This window comes from Anomaloglossus baeobatrachus, chromosome 3, assembly GCF_048569485.1.
Source record: "Anomaloglossus baeobatrachus isolate aAnoBae1 chromosome 3, aAnoBae1.hap1, whole genome shotgun sequence".
NCBI lineage: Eukaryota > Metazoa > Chordata > Amphibia > Anura > Aromobatidae > Anomaloglossus > Anomaloglossus baeobatrachus.
Window position 1 is genome coordinate 315855037 of NC_134355.1, and position 23622 is coordinate 315878658.

At 42.3% G+C, this 23622-nt stretch overlaps 1 protein-coding gene across 2 annotated transcripts in view; it reads left to right on the forward strand.

Annotated features, from left to right (window-relative positions):
- The window catches only part of LOC142295233 (amine sulfotransferase-like), a 160232-nt gene that overhangs the window by 67041 nt on the left and 69569 nt on the right, over positions 1-23622 (forward strand). For both annotated transcript variants that reach the window (XM_075338327.1, XM_075338326.1), the window contains exon 2: positions 18464-18629. In XM_075338327.1, the coding sequence (XP_075194442.1) occupies positions 18464-18629 (166 nt within the window). The remainder of the gene's footprint in view (positions 1-18463; positions 18630-23622) is intronic.

Genomic DNA, 23622 nt, shown 5'->3' on the forward strand with positions numbered 1-23622 from the left:
TTCAATTTTGAATAAATCCCGAACAGTGTCAGCAGCAAAGCACCCCCACACCATCACACCTCCTCCTCCATGCTTCACGGTGGGAACCAGCCATGTAGAGTCCATCCGTTCACCTTTTCTACAAAGACACGGTGGTTGGATCCAAAGATCTCAAATTTGGACTCCTCAGACCAAAGCACAGATTTCCACTGGTCTAATGTCCATTCCTTGTGTTTTTTTGCCCAAACAAGTCTCTTCTGCTTGTTGTCTGTCCTTAGCAGTGGTTTCCTAGCAGCTATTTTACCATGAAGGCCTGCTGCGCAAACGCTCCTCTTAATATTTGTTCTAGAGATGAGAAGGTGTATCCAAACTTTTGGTCTGTACTGTATATACAGTGCCTACAAGTAGTCTTCAACCCCCTGCAGATTTAGCAGGTTTGATAAGATAAACAACAAGAAACCATAGTATATGGCCAAAATCAATCATTTTATTAACAGACTATTGTATTTATTAACAAAACATATAACACATAAAATGCCAACAGGTATTGGGAGGACAGAGAGTATAAACCACTATAATTGTAGATCAAAGCAGTATTCAGATGTTAATAAATATAAAGTGAGACAGTGCTTGCAGGCATCCAGGGAAATCATTTGTATATTCAACCCGAATTGCAGCCTATAACAATATAAAGTGCAAAAGTGCACGTTCTAGCATCAAACAGACAGCAGGGGGAGCCCAAACAATTAATCCATATGGAAATCCAAAGTCAATAGATAGTATAGTTAAACAAAGCAATCAAAGGGGATTCAGGCAACTGCAGTATGCAAACTATGCTGAAAAGGCTAATAGCCCGCCGCAAAACAAGTCACAGCAAGAAAAATCTACATATAGCTAAGTGAATAGGCTTATAGGTAGCACATAATACCTCTGTCCACACACCCACGCCTCCAACGCACGTTTCGTGACAACTTCTTCAGGGAGCGTGTGTTGGAGGGGTAGGGGGATGGTATATGAACACATCGGTGGCCAGTGAACAGCTGAGTACAAATCAGCTGACATGCCGGGTGAGTCAACGTATGGCGCATGCGTCCTCCGCACCAGCCGTAACAGGGGAAGACATGCCGGCGGGCAGCGGAGGAAGAGCGTCGGCTGCCGTCATGGAGACGGCGTCCGAGCTCCAACCCCTGTAGCCACCATCATGACAACCCACGACCGTGCTTTGGCGCATGCGCACTGACTCAAAACTGGAACTTAGTTACGGGCATATGATAGCGTATGATATAGCCATCAGATCGGACCAAGAATTTATGCGTATACTATAGAGACCTAATATAATCAGGGTAAGGTAAAAAGAAAAAAGTGTATAGTGAAGTGCGCAAAAAAGTGAATAATAATGAAAGTGGAATTGAAAAAAGAAGAAAGTAGTGGATAGTGTAAAGCTGCATAATGAATACAGTACATAGGTGTATGAAAAATATATAAAGAATGTAAGAAGCCATTCAAAGCCATCACGTACTATACATATAAATAATGTGTAATATAGTGTGAACACATGCACATCCAGATACATGTATATTATCCATTATATAAATTGCAATGCACAGTGTAATATTAATAATAATAAAGTGAATAAAATTATTAGGAAATTATACATAATGTGATAAAAATAATGTGATATATATACGAGGATGTCATCAATTAAAATATGAAAAAATATATGAGAAAAAATTTTTTTAATAAAAAATTCTTTTCAAAAGACTTTTTTGTTGTTGATCGCGTAATCTTGATCCGTCAGAGGTCAGAATGCTCTCATGAATATCCACCCGACATGAAAATATACAAGGGCCGAACTATGAAAAGAATAAAATAAGCGGTTAAAATCAGTAACATACATATTTATATAAAAAACAACCACCCTACCCCCCTAAAAAAGTCCGAAAAAACCGAATCCTAAAAACAGTCTATAAAAATGACGCGAAACCAAAATTCTCATTAAGACCACTCGGTGCAACCGTATTCAACCTATATATCCATCTACTCTCAACCTGTGATATTGCTTTGAATAGATTGCCACCCCTCTGACCAAGGCATACCTGATCGATGGCAATGATGGAGAGTTTACTAGCATCACAATTGTGCCAGAGTTTAAAATGCCTAGCCAAGGTTTTCAATTGCTCACCAAACTTGGATTTCTTTGCTTTTTCAATGTCGCGCACATGTTCCCTCACGCGAAATTTGAGCTCTCTAGTGGTCATACCAATATAAACCTTTTTACAGGGACAAGTCGCGTGGTAAATGACACCTTTGGATGAGCAAGTTAGCTGATGAAGAATCTTATAGGTCCGAGTTTGGTCACCATTAAGGAATTCCTTACTTTTCTTTAAATTCAGACATGCCCTGCATGTGCCACAGGGAAAAAATCCCTTAATGTCTTCAGACTGACCTATACTTCTAGGCTGGTAATGGCTTCTCACTAGTAGATCTCTAAGATTAGCACTACGACGAGCGGTAATCTTAGGCTCTGATTGTAAAAAAATTTTTAAAATCGGATCAGTAAACAACACTCCCCAATGTGTTTTAATGATTTCTTTTAAGTGTGTCCATTGACTGTTGAATTTTGTGATGAGTCTTACCTCACTATTAGAGGACACCAGGTTGGATGAAGGTTTGTAAAGAAGTTCATTGCGGGAAACTTGTGTTGCTCTCTTAAGGCCATTGCGTATATTCCGATGGCTATATCCTCTCTCACGGAAACGGCTGTAAAGATCCCTTGATTGTTTGTGGAAATTGACATCCGTGGAACAAATTCTTCTTGCTCTTAAAAATTGTCCAATAGGAATACCTCTGATGGTGCCTTTAGGATGTGATGATTGTGCATGGAGAAATGCATTCGTAGAGGTAGATTTCCTGAAGATGTCAGTCTCAAGAAATCCATCCGTGGTAGTTTTGATGTCAACGTCCAAAAAGCTCAACCTACGGCCATATTGGAAAGTAAGTTTAATGTTGAGCAAATTATCATTTAATCTCGACATCATATTCTCCAATTGCTTAGGAGACCCCTCCCATATAAACCATATATCATCAATATACCGTATCCAGTGATGGATACGGTCAACCTGGTCAATGGGATTACTTAAGAAGATCTCCCTCTCCCACGCTCCAAGGAACAGATTTGCATATGAGGGCGCACAAGACGCCCCCATTGCAGTTCCCTGGAGCTGGAGGTAGACCTGGTCTTTGAACAAAAAGCAATTGTGCTTCAGAATGAAGTCCAATAGTACTAACAGCAGTTCAATTAACTGTGGTTGAATATTGCTATTTTTCAAAAACCAGGATACTGCTTTTAGCCCGTCCTTATGTTTAATTGAAGTGTAAAGGCTTTCTACATCCGCCGTTACCATCACCATATTTTCTTGCAGTTGCAGATTGTCAAAGTGACTTAATGCCGAGGTAGTGTCCTTCACATAAGATGGTAGGGTTTGAACTAATGGCTTTAAGTAGAAATCAATCACCTGACAAGCCACTTCACAAAGGCCACCATTTCCAGAAACTATCGGTCTTCCAGGTGGGTCTATTTCATTTTTGTGAAGTTTAGGTAGCAAGTAGAGGGTGGGCAATTTGGGTTTTTTGCATATCATGGCTTCATAGAGTTTTTTTGTAATGATATTATCATTATAAGCCTTTTCCAAAATGGCATGCAATTCCAGCTGAAATTTAGAGAGTGGGTTTTGATTAAGTTTTTTATAGCATTTACCATCCAGCAGCTGTTTATATGCCTGCTTCTCATAAAGCTTATTGCTCCAAATCACCAAATTACCCCCCTTGTCCGCGGGTTTGAAGACTACATCGGACCATGATTTCATTTCATTTAACGCCTCCATCTCTAGTTCACTTAAATTAGATATTTTATTCCTCCTGAGTTTCTCAATGTCATGAGACACTAATTTAACAAAAATGTCAACAGCTGGACAGGTATTGAGGTTAGGGAATGTAGAGGATCTACAATAAAGATGTATAGGATACTTACTCACATCCTCATCCTCTTCTTCATTTGCTAAACTCTCAAGAATTTTCAATGCTTCCAACTCCTTTTTGGTCTCAAACGGAGAGTCATCCAGTTCCAAAGTTCCTTTTTCAAAATGCCTTTTGAGTATCAATTTCCGGGCAAACAGATGTACATCTTTTATCGCTGTAAACTTATCTATATCACAAGTAGGAGAGAAAGTTAATCCCTTTTGTAAGATACTCTCCTGTAAAGGTGATAACAAGTGATCAGACAAGTTACTTACCTTAGGATTATCATCTCTCTTTTTCTTGCCAAAGTTGTCCATCTTAGTTTGTATACTCCTTTTCACGCCCTGTCTGGTACGAAAGGAATGTGGGTTTGTAGAATCACTATCCTGGAATGAAGTACTACTACCAGCCTCCGAAGACATGGAAGAAGAGGAATTGGCACGAGACATTCTAGGATTCTGGACAGGTTTTCTATATTGCCAACGAAATATTCTCTTATTCTCATAATCCTTGAGATCTCTTTGATATTTTTTCAATTTCAGGGAACTTACATCCTGCTCCAATTTATTTAAATTTTTCTCCAATTCTTTGTTGAATTCCTCCAATTGTTCGCTGGTTAAATTATTCTCAAGATCTTTATACATAATGGGTAGTTGTAAATCAACCTCCTCAATCAATTTACTTTGCTTTTCATTGATAATCTCAATGAAATTTAATGAACATTGAGTAGCTACCTCCTCCCATCGTTTAATAAGAGCTTCATCATCTAAGTCAAAGGATGGATATATTTGCACCCTCAAACCCCTAGGGATAATCCTCTGTGAGAGGTAATTATCCAGAGAGGTTTTAGTCCACCACAAGCGGGTCTTTTTAAAAACTAATTTAGAGTAAGATTTTTTGGTTTCTAAAACGTCATTACGGACTTCTTTAAAAATACCTGTGGCACCATTATTAAATATAGTACTCGCTTTAGACTGCCAGATTTTTTCCCTGGCTTTCAGATCCATATTTGGTAGAAAAGGATTTTTATATCTGTTGAAAAAACAGAGATAATCAATAACCACACTATACCTTTTTATATACATAGCGGCCAAAAAACTAGTATAATATAAACAACAAGAAACCATAGTATATGGCCAAAATCAATCATTTTATTAACAGACTATTGTATTTATTAACAAAACATATAACACATACCTGTTGGCATTTTGTGTTATATGTTTTGTTAATAAATACAATAGTCTGTTAATAAAATGATTGATTTTGGCCATATACTATGGTTTCTTGTTGTTTATATTATACTAGTTTTTTGGCCGCTATGTATATAAAAAGGTATAGTGTGGTTATTGATTATCTCTGTTTTTTCAACAGATATAAAAATCCTTTTCTACCAAATATGGATCTGAAAGCCAGGGAAAAAATCTGGCAGTCTAAAGCGAGTACTATATTTAATAATGGTGCCACAGGTATTTTTAAAGAAGTCCGTAATGACGTTTTAGAAACCAAAAAATCTTACTCTAAATTAGTTTTTAAAAAGACCCGCTTGTGGTGGACTAAAACCTCTCTGGATAATTACCTCTCACAGAGGATTATCCCTAGGGGTTTGAGGGTGCAAATATATCCATCCTTTGACTTAGATGATGAAGCTCTTATTAAACGATGGGAGGAGGTAGCTACTCAATGTTCATTAAATTTCATTGAGATTATCAATGAAAAGCAAAGTAAATTGATTGAGGAGGTTGATTTACAACTACCCATTATGTATAAAGATCTTGAGAATAATTTAACCAGCGAACAATTGGAGGAATTCAACAAAGAATTGGAGAAAAATTTAAATAAATTGGAGCAGGATGTAAGTTCCCTGAAATTGAAAAAATATCAAAGAGATCTCAAGGATTATGAGAATAAGAGAATATTTCGTTGGCAATATAGAAAACCTGTCCAGAATCCTAGAATGTCTCGTGCCAATTCCTCTTCTTCCATGTCTTCGGAGGCTGGTAGTAGTACTTCATTCCAGGATAGTGATTCTACAAACCCACATTCCTTTCGTACCAGACAGGGCGTGAAAAGGAGTATACAAACTAAGATGGACAACTTTGGCAAGAAAAAGAGAGATGATAATCCTAAGGTAATTAACTTGTCTGATCACTTGTTATCACCTTTACAGGAGAGTATCTTACAAAAGGGATTAACTTTCTCTCCTACTTGTGATATAGATAAGTTTACAGCGATAAAAGATGTACATCTGTTTGCCCGGAAATTGATACTCAAAAGGCATTTTGAAAAAGGAACTTTGGAACTGGATGACTCTCCGTTTGAGACCAAAAAGGAGTTGGAAGCATTGAAAATTCTTGAGAGTTTAGCAAATGAAGAAGAGGATGAGGATGTGAGTAAGTATCCTATACATCTTTATTGTAGATCCTCTACATTCCCTAACCTCAATACCTGTCCAGCTGTTGACATTTTTGTTAAATTAGTGTCTCATGACATTGAGAAACTCAGGAGGAATAAAATATCTAATTTAAGTGAACTAGAGATGGAGGCGTTAAATGAAATGAAATCATGGTCCGATGTAGTCTTCAAACCCGCGGACAAGGGGGGTAATTTGGTGATTTGGAGCAATAAGCTTTATGAGAAGCAGGCATATAAACAGCTGCTGGATGGTAAATGCTATAAAAAACTTAATCAAAACCCACTCTCTAAATTTCAGCTGGAATTGCATGCCATTTTGGAAAAGGCTTATAATGATAATATCATTACAAAAAAACTCTATGAAGCCATGATATGCAAAAAACCCAAATTGCCCACCCTCTACTTGCTACCTAAACTTCACAAAAATGAAATAGACCCACCTGGAAGACCGATAGTTTCTGGAAATGGTGGCCTTTGTGAAGTGGCTTGTCAGGTGATTGATTTCTACTTAAAGCCATTAGTTCAAACCCTACCATCTTATGTGAAGGACACTACCTCGGCATTAAGTCACTTTGACAATCTGCAACTGCAAGAAAATATGGTGATGGTAACGGCGGATGTAGAAAGCCTTTACACTTCAATTAAACATAAGGACGGGCTAAAAGCAGTATCCTGGTTTTTGAAAAATAGCAATATTCAACCACAGTTAATTGAACTGCTGTTAGTACTATTGGACTTCATTCTGAAGCACAATTGCTTTTTGTTCAAAGACCAGGTCTACCTCCAGCTCCAGGGAACTGCAATGGGGGCGTCTTGTGCGCCCTCATATGCAAATCTGTTCCTTGGAGCGTGGGAGAGGGAGATCTTCTTAAGTAATCCCATTGACCAGGTTGACCGTATCCATCACTGGATACGGTATATTGATGATATATGGTTTATATGGGAGGGGTCTCCTAAGCAATTGGAGAATATGATGTCGAGATTAAATGATAATTTGCTCAACATTAAACTTACTTTCCAATATGGCCGTAGGTTGAGCTTTTTGGACGTTGACATCAAAACTACCACGGATGGATTTCTTGAGACTGACATCTTCAGGAAATCTACCTCTACGAATGCATTTCTCCATGCACAATCATCACATCCTAAAGGCACCATCAGAGGTATTCCTATTGGACAATTTTTAAGAGCAAGAAGAATTTGTTCCACGGATGTCAATTTCCACAAACAATCAAGGGATCTTTACAGCCGTTTCCGTGAGAGAGGATATAGCCATCGGAATATACGCAATGGCCTTAAGAGAGCAACACAAGTTTCCCGCAATGAACTTCTTTACAAACCTTCATCCAACCTGGTGTCCTCTAATAGTGAGGTAAGACTCATCACAAAATTCAACAGTCAATGGACACACTTAAAAGAAATCATTAAAACACATTGGGGAGTGTTGTTTACTGATCCGATTTTAAAAAATATTTTACAATCAGAGCCTAAGATTACCGCTCGTCGTAGTGCTAATCTTAGAGATCTACTAGTGAGAAGCCATTACCAGCCTAGAAGTATAGGTCAGTCTGAAGACATTAAGGGATTTTTTCCCTGTGGCACATGCAGGGCATGTCTGAATTTAAAGAAAAGTAAGGAATTCCTTAATGGTGACCAAACTCGGACCTATAAGATTCTTCATCAGCTAACTTGCTCATCCAAAGGTGTCATTTACCACGCGACTTGTCCCTGTAAAAAGGTTTATATTGGTATGACCACTAGAGAGCTCAAATTTCGCGTGAGGGAACATGTGCGCGACATTGAAAAAGCAAAGAAATCCAAGTTTGGTGAGCAATTGAAAACCTTGGCTAGGCATTTTAAACTCTGGCACAATTGTGATGCTAGTAAACTCTCCATCATTGCCATCGATCAGGTATGCCTTGGTCAGAGGGGTGGCAATCTATTCAAAGCTCTATCACAGGTTGAGAGTAGATGGATATATAGGTTGAATACGGTTGCACCGAGTGGTCTTAATGAGAATTTTGGTTTCGCGTCATTTTTATAGACTGTTTTTAGGATTCGGTTTTTTCGGACTTTTTTAGGGGGGTAGGGTGGTTGTTTTTTATATAAATATGTATGTTACTGATTTTAACCGCTTATTTTATTCTTTTCATAGTTCGGCCCTTGTATATTTTCATGTCGGGTGGATATTCATGAGAGCATTCTGACCTCTGACGGATCAAGATTACGCGATCAACAACAAAAAAGTCTTTTGAAAAGAATTTTTTATTAAAAAAATTTTTTCTCATATATTTTTTCATATTTTAATTGATGACATCCTCGTATATATATCACATTATTTTTATCACATTATGTATAATTTCCTAATAATTTTATTCACTTTATTATTATTAATATTACACTGTGCATTGCAATTTATATAATGGATAATATACATGTATCTGGATGTGCATGTGTTCACACTATATTACACATTATTTATATGTATAGTACGTGATGGCTTTGAATGGCTTCTTACATTCTTTATATATTTTTCATACACCTATGTACTGTATTCATTATGCAGCTTTACACTATCCACTACTTTCTTCTTTTTTCAATTCCACTTTCATTATTATTCACTTTTTTGCGCACTTCACTATACACTTTTTTCTTTTTACCTTACCCTGATTATATTAGGTCTCTATAGTATACGCATAAATTCTTGGTCCGATCTGATGGCTATATCATACGCTATCATATGCCCGTAACTAAGTTCCAGTTTTGAGTCAGTGCGCATGCGCCAAAGCACGGTCGTGGGTTGTCATGATGGTGGCTACAGGGGTTGGAGCTCGGACGCCGTCTCCATGACGGCAGCCGACGCTCTTCCTCCGCTGCCCGCCGGCATGTCTTCCCCTGTTACGGCTGGTGCGGAGGACGCATGCGCCATACGTTGACTCACCCGGCATGTCAGCTGATTTGTACTCAGCTGTTCACTGGCCACCGATGTGTTCATATACCATCCCCCTACCCCTCCAACACACGCTCCCTGAAGAAGTTGTCACGAAACGTGCGTTGGAGGCGTGGGTGTGTGGACAGAGGTATTATGTGCTACCTATAAGCCTATTCACTTAGCTATATGTAGATTTTTCTTGCTGTGACTTGTTTTGCGGCGGGCTATTAGCCTTTTCAGCATAGTTTGCATACTGCAGTTGCCTGAATCCCCTTTGATTGCTTTGTTTAACTATACTATCTATTGACTTTGGATTTCCATATGGATTAATTGTTTGGGCTCCCCCTGCTGTCTGTTTGATGCTAGAACGTGCACTTTTGCACTTTATATTGTTATAGGCTGCAATTCGGGTTGAATATACAAATGATTTCCCTGGATGCCTGCAAGCACTGTCTCACTTTATATTTATTAACATCTGAATACTGCTTTGATCTACAATTATAGTGGTTTATACTCTCTGTCCTCCCAATACCTGTTGGCATTTTATGTGTTATATGTTTTGTTAATAAATACAATAGTCTGTTAATAAAATGATTGATTTTGGCCATATACTATGGTTTCTTGTTGTTTATATTATACTAGTTTTTTGGCCGCTATGTATATAAAAAGGTATAGTGAGGTTTGATAAGATGCAAATAAGTTAGAGCCTGCAAACTTCAAAAGGGAGCAGGATTTATTAACAGATGCATAAATCTTACAAACCAACAAGTTATGTTGCTCAGTTAAATTTTAATACATTTTCAACATAAAAGTGTGGGTCAATTATTATTCAACCCCTAGGTTTAATATTTTGTGGAATAACCCTTGTTTGCAATTACAGCTAATAATCGTCTTTTATAAGACCTGATCAGGCCGGCACAGGTCTCTGGAGTTATCTTGGCCCACTCCTCCATGCAGATCTTCTCCAAGTTATCTAGGTTCTTTGGGTGTCTCATGTGGACTTTAATCTTGAGCTCCTTCCACAAGTTTTCAATTGGGTTAAGGTCAGGAGACTGACTAGGCCACTGCAACACCTTGATTTTTTTTCCCTCTTGAACCAGGCCTTGGTTTTCTTGGCTGTGTGCTTTGGGTCGTTGTCTTGGTGGAAGATGAAATGACGACCCATCTTAAGATCCTTGATGGAGGAGCGGAGGTTCTTGGCCAAAATCTCCAGGTAGGCCGTGCTATCCATCTTCCCATAGATGCGGACCAGATGGCCAGGCCCCTTGGCTGAGAAACAGCCCCACAGCATGATGCTGCCACCACCATGCTTGACTGTAGGGATGGTATTCTTGGGGTCGTATGCAGTGCCATCCAGTCTCCAAACGTCACGTGTGTGGTTGGCACCAAAGATCTCGATCTTGGTCTCATCAGACCAGAGAACCTTGAACCAGTCTGTCTCAGAGTCCTCCAAGTGATCATGAGCAAACTGTAGACGAGCCTTGACATGACTCTTTGAAAGTAAAGTTATCTTACGGGCTCGTCTGGAACGGAGACCATTGCGGTGGAGTACGTTACTTATGGTATTGACTGAAACCAATGTCCCCACTGCCATGAGATCTTCCCGGAGCTCCTTCCTTGTTGTCCTTGGGTTAGCCTTGACTCTTCGGACAAGCCTGGCCTCGGCACGGGTGGAAACTTTCAAAGGCTGTCCAGGACGTGGAAGGCTAACAGTAGTTCCATAAGCCTTCCACTTCCGGATGATGCTCCCAACAGTGGAGACAGGTAGGCCCAACTCCTTGGAAAGGATTTTGTACCCCTTGCCAGCCTTGTGACCCTCCACGATCTTGTCTCTGATGGCCTTGGAATGCTCCTTTGTCTTTCCCATGTTGACCAAGTATGAGTGCTGTTCACAAGTTTGGGGAGGGTCTTAATTAGTCAGAAAAGGCTGGAAAAAGAGATAATTAATACAAACATGTGAAGCTCATTGTTCTTTGTGCCTGAAATACTTCTTAATACTTTAGGGGAACCAAACAGAATTCTTGTGGTTTGAGGGGTTGAATAATAAATGACCCTCTGAATAAACTTTTCACAATTTAAAAAAAAAATAAAAAAAGAAATAACATTCTTTTTTGCTGCAGTGCATTTCACATTTCCAGGCTGATCTACAGTCCAAATGTCACAATGCCAAGTTAATTCCGAATGTGTAAACCTGCTAAATCTGCAGGGGGTTGAATACTACTTGTAGGCACTGTAAATAAATATATATATATATATATATATATATATATATATATATATATATATATTATTTTTTTTTACATTCCTTTGGATCACTGATTTTGAACATGTTTCACTTGTTTATTATAACAAATGTGCACCTTCTTTGTTTAAATATAAAAAAAAATAATTTTGATGCTAAAAAAAATGTCATGCCTTATTTTGAGGGGTTTTTTTTTGTTTTTTTTTTTTACATTTTATCCCTTTCTTGTAACTAATAGTGTTACAATTAGCACTATATAGAAATTTTGGCCACCATCTTTTAGTAATGTTCCCCCCCATCTTGTTGTAATGTGGCCATCCTTGTCCCCTTGTAGTATTGTGCCCCATCCTAGTCCCCTTCTACAATAATGTGCTCATCCTTGTCCCCATCCTATAGTAATGTTCCCCATCCTTGTCCCCATCTTGTAGTAATGTGTCTCATCCTTGTCCCCATCTTATCGTAATGTGCCCATCCTGTAGTAATGTGTGTCATTCTTGTACCCATCCTATAGTAATGTCCCCAACCTATAGTAATGTCCCCATCCTGTAGTAATGTGTCCATCCTTGTCCCCATCTTATAGTAATGTTTTCCCATCCTTTTTCCCCTTGTAGCAATCTTCCTATCCAGTAGTACTGTTCCCATTATATAGTTGTCCCATTCTGTAGTAATGTCCCCATCCTATAGTAATGTGCCAACCTTGTCCCCATCCTATGGTAATGTCCCCATCCAATAGTAATGTGCCAACCTTGTCCCCAACCTATTGTAATGTCCCCATCCTATAGTAATGTCCCCATCCTATAGTAATGTCACCAGCCTTATCCCTATTCTATAGTAATGTTTCCCATCCTTGTCCCCTTGTAGTAATGTCCCTATCCTGTAGTACTGTGCCCATCCTAGTCCCCATCCTATAGTAATTTCCCCAGCCTTGTCCCCATCCTATAGTAACGTCCCCATTCTATAGTAGTGTCCCCATCCAATAGTATTGTGCCCATCCTTGTAATGTCCCCATCCTTTAGTAATGTCCCCAGCCTTATCCCTATCCTATAGTAATGTTTCCCATCCTTGTTCCCTTGTAGTAATGTCCATATGTAGTACTGTGCCCATCCTAGTCCCCATCCTATAGTAATTTCCCCAGCCTTGTCCCCATTCTATAGTAATGTCCTCATCCAATAGTATTGTGCCCATCCTTGTAATGTCCCCATCCTTTAGTAATGTCCCCAGCCTTGTCCCTATTCTATAGTAATGTGCCCATCCTGTAGTAATGGATCAGGAGGGCAGTGGCGGCGGCTGAAAGTGGGCAGTGGCTGTAACTTACCGATCGCTCTCCTCAGCTTCCACAGACGCTGGAGTGAAGCTGAGGGGAGCGGTCTCCGACCCTAGATCCACAGTGATTGAAGCGATCGGTCACCAGGCCGTTCTCTCCAATCAGAGCTGGGCGCGGGTGAAACAGCGATCACCCAGCTCCAGCCAATGATCAGTGCTATAGCTGCACTGATCATGGCTGGATTTCAATGTTTCGGTCATTTTCAATGGCTGAAACATTACAGTGTCTGTGATTGGCTGAGCGGCATTTGTCAGCCAATCACAGCTTCCGTAGGACCGGGGAGGAGACACCACCCCTCCTGAGGTCAGGCAGAGGTCCCCTCCTCCCCGAATCTAAGGTATTTGCAGCGATCGCAGTCATCGGGGCTTCGGGGCTGTGATTTTGCCATGACGTACTGGGTACGTCATGGGTCCTTAAGTACCAGGGAGCCATAACGTACCCAGTACTTCATAGGTCGCTAAGGGGTTATTGTGCCGTCCTTCACATACACACAAAAAAAACAAAACAAAACACCACTCTTCTCAGCTGTCCCGCGTTCCCTCGGCTGCCTCATCTCTGCTTCTTGCTGTCTGCAGGCACGTGCCCCCGGTGACTATCGCGGCCGGTGCAGGGGCCGCAGCCCCTGTCAGCGATTTATGTTATGGACTCTGAGCGCAGCGCCGGAAAAACATTCATCTGACATAAAGCGCAGACAGTGGCTGCGGCCCCTGCACCGGCTGCGATAATGAACAGGGGCACGGGCCCTGGATTCCGCACGAAGCAGCCTGAGGGGCCGCATGCGGCCCGAGGGCCGCGTGTTTCAGACCTCTGGTATAGAGGATAGAAAAGCCATAAAATTGTTAAAGTCTAACAAAAATATCATCATTAATATCATCATTAAACCAGCAGACAAAGGAGGAGCTATAGTAATTATGAATATGTCAGATTACATCCAGGAAGCACACAGACAACTCTTGGATAAAAAATACTACACTCAGCTTCAGGAAGATCCCACCAAAAAATACACAAAGGAACTAACAGATATCATCAATGAGTTTGGCTCTGTCATCCTCTCTACTGTACCTAATACCAGACAATCCCCAAACAGATATCTTCTACGTGTTACCTAAAATACATAAAGAAGGTAATCCAGGGTCCAGGGAGACCCATCATCTCTGGTATGGGGACATTAATTGAGATTACCTCGGGCTGGGTGGAGAACATTCTGAAACCCCTGGTGAGGAACACCCAGCTACATCCAGGACACCACAGATATTCTCTGCAAATTGTTAGCTTTGGGTCCACTTTCAGAGGATACAATATTAGCCACCATGGATGTAGAGTCTCTTTACTCAAACATGCCTCACAAAGATGGGATTGCGGCATGCAAATATTTTGTTCAAAAAAACAATCTGATCATGGACCGAGCTCTGCAATTCATCAGGTTTGTGCTACACCACCACTATTTTTCCTTTGGGATAAATGTATACCAACAGTGTACGGACAGTGTACGGGCAGCTCTATGGGAAGCAAAATGTCACGACAATGTCGCGGGCGGAGGAGGGGACGCTGCGCTCTCCCACTGCTCGGGTCCGGCTGCTGCGGCTCGGTGGTGGCTCGAGCGGTGGGCCGGATCCCGGGGACTCGAGCGGCGTTCCTCTCCCGTGAGTGAAAAGGGGGAATTGATTGTGGGGATTTGAAATTGTCCGTGACGCCACCCACAGTTGTGGTGAGATTGGTGACACCACCACTGCTCTGGACGGGGATCCCGGGAGCGATGACAGGGAGCAGCCTGGATGTTAGTTCTCCCCTCCGTGGGTAGGGGGGTTGGTTGTCCCGGGTCCCGGTGATGGGGTAGGGATGGATGGCAGGCGGGTTATGGGGCCTGGTGAGGTGCAGGGTCGCGGGGGCAGCGCTGTGCCGCACGGCACGGTGGTACTCACTCAGCCAATGATGTACACAAAGTCTCCGGTAAAACAAACGGCTGGATGGACGGGTCCCACAGACGGCTGCGGTGTTTCTCCTCCCGGCAGGTTGATGGTGACTGCCTTTCCCTGCACCTGTGTAGTGTAGACGGTTCCAATGGGTTCCCACCGGTAACCTGCTCCCCAGCTTGAAGGTTGCTGAAGAAGCCCCTTTTGCCCGCAGGCTCTGGCCCTGGGAACTTTAGCCTTGGCGGTGACTGTGTTTCCCTCTAACGGTTGGACTGTTGCCTTCTGTCGGGACTTGGCTGCTGGGAAACCCAGGAGGTTCCCATCGCTAACGGATTTGACAAATTGCACGGCGACTCCTAGCCTTGTCGGGGTCCGTAAGCCCCTGCCGGATGGTGCTGGCTTCTCTTTGCGTACCGGTCCGGTACCGCCGGGCCACTGCCCGTCCACGGTCCTTACGGCTAGCTCCAATATTCCTCTCCTGCAGACGGTCACCACCGTCTGCCAACCTTGCTGTTCCGTCCGGGCCACACACCCGGACCACTTTCTGTCTGCTCTTTTACCACTCTCCTTCCTCTCCTTTCACTTCCCAACTCAACTCCAATCTGTTCTGCTTTTCCCGCCTCCAGGACTGTGAACTCCTCGGTGGGCGGGACCAACCACCTGGCCCACCCCCTGGTGTGGACATCAGCCCCTGGAGGGAGGCAACAAGGGTTTTTGTTTGACTGAGGTGTGCCTGACCGGGAGTGTGGGGTGTGTTGGTGTAGTGCTTGTGACGTCCTGGCTTGCTCAGGGCGCCACAACAATATGCTAACCTGTTTATGGATAATATAGAGGAGGAGTTCTTGGTATCTTGTGCTATTAAACCTCTAGCATACTTCTGCTACATTGATGATCTGCTAATAATCTGGACAGGCTCAAAGAATGATCTGATCACTTTCCACAATAACTTCAACACATTCCACCGAACCATGAAACTCACCCTCAACATCTATAAGTTCTAAATGCATTTTCCATATACAACACAACCATATACATCAAAAACAATACCTTACAAACGTCACTTTATCATAAACCCACAGGACGTCCGGCATATCTGAGATGGAACAGCTTTCATCCAAGACAAAAAATATTCATCATCTACAGTCAGGTTGCACTAGGTACATTCAGATCTACTCAGGCAGTGAGGATAGAAAACTACATCTGTATCCCTGAGATATACGGTACATTCCTACAATAAGGATAGCATTCACAGGTGATAGATGAACAGATCCACAGAGCTACAAGGATCCCAAGAAGCAGCCTCCTGGATTACAAATAGAGGGAGCATAGCAACAGGGTGTGGCTTGTGGTCATACATAATCCCCAAATGAGCATCCTAAGGAATATTGGTGCTGATCTTCAACCCATATTCCACAGGGATCACAGATTAAAAAGCAATATTCCCAGAACTACCTCTTCTCTCCTACAAACAGCCCCCCAAATTAGGAAATCTCCTTGTTAGACATGTCCTTTTATTACCATCAGAGGTATGCATATCCCCCTGTAAAGGGAGGAATACAAGACCTGTACCAACATTTTATAACAAACCAGGACTATAACATCATGGATTTCTTTTCATGTACATCCTCCAATGTGGTATACATGATAAAGTGCACAAGATGCCCTGGAGGAACATATATTGGGGAAACTAAACAAAAACTACAAACAAGGATGAATCTACACAGGCACACAATAAAAAAAGAGCTGGACCCGCCTGTGTGAAAACATGTCTCTAGACTGGGACACAGTATGACAGATTTAAAAGTATCAATACTGAAATGTCATTTTAAGGATGACAGAGAGAAAAATTTGGGAATTTAAACTGATAAGGATGTTTGGATCCTTAACAAAAGGACTCAATTTAACACCTGGTTTTATGACTCACTACATGGACACACTTCACACCTCCACATACACAGACCACTACCAACTGATCTGCATTTCTAACAAAAACCTTAATCTGATTTCTTTGGCTTATTTTTAGGAGGCATCATTTTTCCCATGTCCTGTTGTAACATTCATTTAGGGCACCGTCTCACTAAACGACGTACTAGCGATTCCGACCACGATATGACCTGGTCAGGATCGCTGGTGCGTCGCTAAATGGTCGCTGGTGAGCTGTCAATCAGGCAGATCTCACCAGCGACCAATGACCAGCCAGCAGCGACTCGTGGAAACAATGCTGCGCTTGGTAACCAGGGTAAATATCAGGTAACCAAGCAAAATGCTTTGCTTGGTTACCCGATATTTACCCTGGTTATCAGCGCACACAGCTTAGCGCTGGCTCCCTGCACTCTTAGCCAGGGTACACATCGAGTTACTAAGCAAAGCGTTTCGCTTAGTTACCTGATGTGTACTCTGGCTACGTGTGCAGGGAGCCAGCACTGGCAGCCTGAGAGCGGCGTACGCTACTAACCAAGGTAAATATTGGGTAACCAAGCAAAGCGCTTTGCTTGGTTACCCGATGTGTACCTTGGTTACCAGCATCCGCAGCTTCCAGACGCCGGCTCCCTGCTCCTGCACATTCAGATCTTTGCTCTCTCGCTGTCAAACTCAGCGATGTGTGCTTCACAGCGGGAGAACAACGAGCAAAAAGTGAACCAGCACTGTGTGTAACTATCAGCAATTTCACAGCAGGGGCCAGGTCGCTGCTTAGTGTCACACACAGCAAGATCGCTGATGAGGTCACTGGTACATCACAAAAAACTTGACTCAGCAGCGATCTCGCTAGCGATCTCGCTATGTGAGAAGTACCCCTTAAATTTATTTTTTGTCTCAGTAATTCATTTGTAATTTAACCTGAAGAAGGAGTCTTGGTGCTGTGAAAACTTGCTAATATTATTTTTCTGGTTAGCCTATAAAGGTATCACTCCTAAAATACTTTTTTCATTCTTGGGGCAGAAGTATTTGAATTGATTTTTCTGGCTAACACGATACCACAATATTATCTTGTATTGTACGATATTAAAGTGCAAAACTCTACCCAATTGTTCCAAGTTTAAAGTTTAAATCAGTGATTTAGAAATGAACATAAACTTTTGTATTGTCCTCAATAAACTACCATTTCTGCAGAAAAACAGAGAAAGGCTATGTGCGCACTAGGCCGTTTTACCCGCGGATTTACCCGCGGAGTTGCTGCAGAAATTTCTTGAGAGATGTCTGCAATCTTTGTGCAGACATTTCCCAGCAAATCCTATGAGAAAAAAAAATAGCTGTGCGCACGCTGCGGATTTTTCTCAAGAAATTTCCTTGAAGATTTTCTTGAGAAAATTTCTTGAGAAAATGAGCATGTCAATTCTTTTCCGCAGGTGCCTGCGGATTTCTGCAGTACAGCCTGCAAAATCCGCAGGGAACAACCTGCGGGAAAATCGCGGCTAATCCGCGGCAAATCCGCATGCGGATTTACCGCTGATTTGGTGCAGATTTTTTCCGGAGGTCCGGAAATCTTCCACTCCCAGAAGTTTCTCAAGAAATTTTCTTGAGAAACTTCACATTTCTAGTGCGCACAAAGCCAAACACTGTTTACATGAAAGATAATCAAGAAATAGTTTATAATTTTTGTTATTTTAACCTTTAATATCAATGAATTGTTTATATATTTTTAGATGGCAACAATGGACCAAGATACACTTAAAGCCCTGATGTCAATATCCTTCAAACATAAAGGCATATCCTTTGATAAGAATTATACATCACCTGAACTCATAGATGCTGTAGAACATATGGAAATTAGGGAAGATGATGTGTTTCTTGTCACTTACCCAAAGTCAGGTGTGTATATTGGTTCAAATTTTTACCCAGTAATGGTGCAAGATTTTTTTTCATTTTATTCAAGTTTAGAGATGGTGAAAAAGACAAGGACCATCCACGGATCTCATATTAAACAAATGGGCAATAACTCCCAAAAACATTAAAAACATTAGAAACCCAGGAAAAAAGCCATCATCAAGGGACGCTCTGGTAGATACCCTGCCATAGAGGGCTCAGTTTTAAGAACCCACCCCCCAATGCTTGTTCAAAATCCCCCTAATCTGATCCCATTGTCGACTAAATGTTGATATGAATCTAACCATGGACCCGGAGGATGATTCCTCCCTTTTAACGCTTCCAGTCAGGAGCTGATCCCGTTTGGAGCATTTAGCCCGCTGGTATTCACGTTTTATACTTCTCTCACTACATCCCTTGCTGGCGAACCTCTCCCGCATGTCCCTTGAATCGTCAACAAAAGTGTCCTCCAAGGAACACAGTCTGCGCAATCTCAAGAATTGGCCTGTTGGAATGGCATTAATTGTTGACCTAGGATGCCCTGAAGTGGCATGCAAGAGAGAATTCACCGCTGTGGACTTACGGAAGATATTCGTGGACACCATTCCATTTAATTCAATGGAAATCTGGCTATCGAGAAAATCAATTTTCTTTGGTTTAAAGCGATGTGTCAGTACAATATTCAGATCATTGGAGTTGAGCCAACGCACAAAGTCCTCCAATTCAGAGATGGTTCCCCCCCAGACCAACAAAAGTGTCGATATAGTGAAGCCAACACTGCGCATGGGAGCTAGCTGGCACACCATCCCCGAAAACCTCCCTCTCCCAAAATCCAAGAAAGAGGTTTGCATAAGATGGGGCGCAAGCCGCCCCCATCGCAGTGCCGTAGTGCTGGAGGAAGAACCTATCTCTGAAGATGAAGAAATTGCACGTCAGCACAAACTCTAATAATTTCATAATTAATTGAGATAGTGATCTGTCCAGGATACTCTTAACCAGAAAAAAATTGTGTGGCGTTGGTTGCCGTTATGTGTGATTATTCATGGATGGTAGTGAGCTACACTCATTATGATGTAATCCTTTTAGTCACAATTGTTTGGCACCATCTATGGCTAGTTCCCACTGTATCCCATTACTGAATTTTTACATAATATTTACTGGTCCTTTTACTCTGGGGGCACGTGGTGTTCTTTCCCCTTTTGCACTATACCCCATCCCTATTCTGTTTTATTATTTGTATCCTGGAGCAAAAATTAAATAAAGTATTATTTTATTATTATATATAATATTATGGTGTTGCTTATTAGGATACTATGTCTACTCTTGGCAAAATTGAAAGACTCCTTTTTTGCTGGGTTTCTAAGTTTAGAGATGGGCAAATTCACATATGTTTGGGTTCAGCGGGTCCAGCCGGATTTAAAAAAAAGATCTGATTCAAGACTGAATTTGAACCCAAACATGTTGTGAATGTTAGTTATGTTTTGGCTGCTGGGAGGCTCCCTCTGGTGGCCAGGAATGGTTTGGACTTGGACCAGGTGTGCTGTGCAGTGGGTGTTTCCTTTGCTAACTCTCTGCTTATTTAAGTCCTGGTCTGATTGCAGGCTGTTGCCGGATGTCAGTTCTTTGTATCTCCAGCCTGCTTAATCCTGCTTTACACCACATCTACTCCAGATAAGTGCTTGCTCTTTATTTATTGTCTGGTTCTTTTGCTTATCTGGGTTTGTCATTTGTTGTGGTTGGTTTCAGTTTATTTCCTTCCAGGGATTTTCCCCCTCAGTGGATTGTTGAGGAACTCCCTGCAGTTCTGTGTGGAGTATAGCTCCTTTGGGTCCATGTGTTTGTGGCTTGTTGAATTTGTTATAATTCTGGTTTTCTGTTCATTGGTATGACAAGGGCACCTGGTATAGGACGGAGTTCAGATCGAGCAATCTGAGGGCCTTTTTATACTATCAGGAAGTTGGTATTATGCAGGGTTTTTCTCTAGCCACCATCAGTCCCTTTACTGTCCTTTCCTATTTTAGTCAGCAGGGGCCTCACCTTTTGCTAATCCTGTCATCATCTACCTGTGTATTGTGTTTTTCCTATATCACCACAGTCTTTGAATGTGGGGGGCTTGCTATTCTTGTCTATTTTCTGAGGCAGAGAGTTATTCATCTTTCCTACCTTTAGGATAGTTAGTTCTCCGGCTGGGTACGCGGTGCACAGGATGTTAGTTCACCCCTCGGCTACTTCTAGTTGTGATGGTTAGTAAGGGGATGGCGGCCAGATTAATTGCCAATGCTCTTGTCACCTTTTGCCAATGATTTGTGGTGGTCTTCCATGGTTCCGGATCATAACACAAACATCTGCCCGGACACCAAACCCCATGTAAGTCTATGGGGACCCGAACAGTGTGCTGTAAAATGATGGTAGAAAGGGCTAGGCAGATTAGAGCAGGAGTGTTATACTTACCAAGTCTCCTGCATGGCTGTAACACTATTTCCAAGTCCGCTCATTAACCCTCATACATATTCACTCTTTCCCCGCCCACTGTCACTCCCGGTGTCTGTGATAGGTTGCAGTCAGACCACAACCCCACCCACTGACAGCGTCTGTGATTGGTTGGGCTCACACACACACTCACTGTCTGTATCCCTACAGTGTAAAAATAAACAAATAATTAAAAAAAAGGTGTGTGGTTCCCCCCATTTTTGATACCCAGGCATGATAGAACCGAAAGCTTTGGGCTGGTATCTCATGCTGTGGATGCCTAAAAATAGCAGCCTGCAGCAGCCCAGAATGGCTACACCCATTAGATGTGAAAATTCCGGCACTTTACCCGCTTCATCCTGATTGCCCTGGTGTGGTGGCAATCGGGGTAATATAAGGGGTGAATGATAGGTCACAGCTGCCGCTAAGCCCTAGTTAAGTAATGGAAGGCACCGAAAAAATCCTTCATTAGAAATAAAATAAACAACTAAACAAAAATAGTGTAAGGCCTAAAATTCTCAAAAATTCAAAAGTGCTAGTGCATAAATATATTTCCTATAAAAGGAAAAATGATTGAAACAAGATATATTATCACAATAACAAAGTGTCAAGTGCTAAAGTGCACAGGATAAAAAACTATTGTATACGTTGTTATATAATTGTTTTTATAAAGGCTAAAAAAATTATTGTTTATTGCAGTAGGGAATAATCAAAAATCAAAGTACATAGTGCAAAATCAATCCCTTCATATGTTTGTGCAAATCGAAAAGTCTAATGTGTAATAACCCCCTGGGAAACTTAGGGACCCTTTGCACACTACGACATCGCAAGCCGATGCTGCGATGCCGAGCGCGATAGTCCCCGCCCCCGTCGCAGCTACGATATTTTGTGATAGCTGCCGTAGCAAATATTATCGCTACGGCAGCTTCACATGCACTTACCTGCCCTGCGACGTCGCTCTGGCTGGCGACCCGCCTCCTTCCTAAGGGGGCAGGTCGTGTGGCGTCACAGCGACGTCACACGGGAGGCGGACGCAGGTAGGAGATGTTCCTCGCTCCTGCGACTTCATACACAGCGAAGTGTGCTGTGTGCTGCGAAGTGTGCTGCCGCAGGAACGAGGAACAACAACATACCGTCGCTGCAGCCAAAATAATGAAAATGACCGACACTACACCGATCATACGATACCGACGCTTTTGCGCTTGGTAATCGTAGTTAAAAGATTTACACACTACAATGTCGAGAGCGACCCCGGAAGTGCGTCACTTTCGATTTGACCCCACCGACATCGCACCTGCGATGTCGTAGTGTGCAAAGGGCCCCTTAGTTTTAGTATAATGGAAGCATGTATTGGGCAGCAGATTACATATATATATATGCGCTCATACACACACACAGGTACTCTGGGCCTTTTAAGAATGTCTAGTCAGCATCTCCAGCCAAATGTCTAAGTGAACAATAAACAGTTCATCCTGGAAACAGGCATGAAAGGCAGTGCACACCATTAGGCTAGGTTCACACACTGCGTTTTTTGACACTGCGTTTTTGTGCGTTTTTTGCGGCAAAAACCGCACAAAAACGCACCCGTGGCAAAAAAACGTGGCAAAAACCGCACGCGTTTTGCCGTGATTTGGTGCGTTTTTTGCTGCGTTTTGCTGCGTTTTTGCTCACTGCGTCTTTATGCGTTTTTTATCAGTGAACAAAAAAAAAAGGTCTGATGTCATTTCCTTCTTCAATGTGTTCTTCATTCTCCACTAGTGTATGCAGAAGAGCAGACAGCTGCAGAACTACAAGGCTCAGCATACTCCATCCAATAGTGTATGCAGGAGAGCAGACAGCAGCTGCAGAACTACAAGGCTCAGCATGCTCCATCCAGGACTGTATGCTTGAGGGAGAGTCAGGGGGAGCAGACCTACAAGGCTCAGCATCCTCCATCCAATAGTGTATGCAGGAGAGCAGACAGCAGCTGTCGAACTACAAGGCTCAGCATCCTCCATCCAATAGTGTATGCAGGAGAGCAGACAGCAGCTGTCGAACTACAAGGCTCAGCATCCTCCTTCCAGGACTGTATGCAGGATTTCTTTGCCCTCCCAAACAAAAAAAATGACGTGGGCTTCGCCATATTTTTGTATGCTAGCCGGGTACAGCAGGCAGGTACGGGCTGCCCCCAACCCCCAGCTGCCTATTTGTACCCGGCTGGGAACCAAAAACCCTTTTTTTTTTAATTATTTCATGAATTTCATGAAATAATTTTAAAAAAAATGACGTGAGCTTCGCCCAATTTTTGAGTCCAGCCGGGTACAACTAGGCAGCTGGGGATTGGAATCCACAGTGCAGGGTGCCCATGCTTTCTGGGCACCCCCGCTGTGAATTGCAGTCCCACAGCCACCCCAGAAAATGGCGCTTTTATAGAAGCGCCATCTTCTGGCGCTGTATCCAACTCTTCCAGCTGCCCTGATGCCGGGTGGCTCGCTGGGTAATAATGGGGTTAGGGCTAGCTGTATAGCTGGCACTAAGCCCGAAATTCATG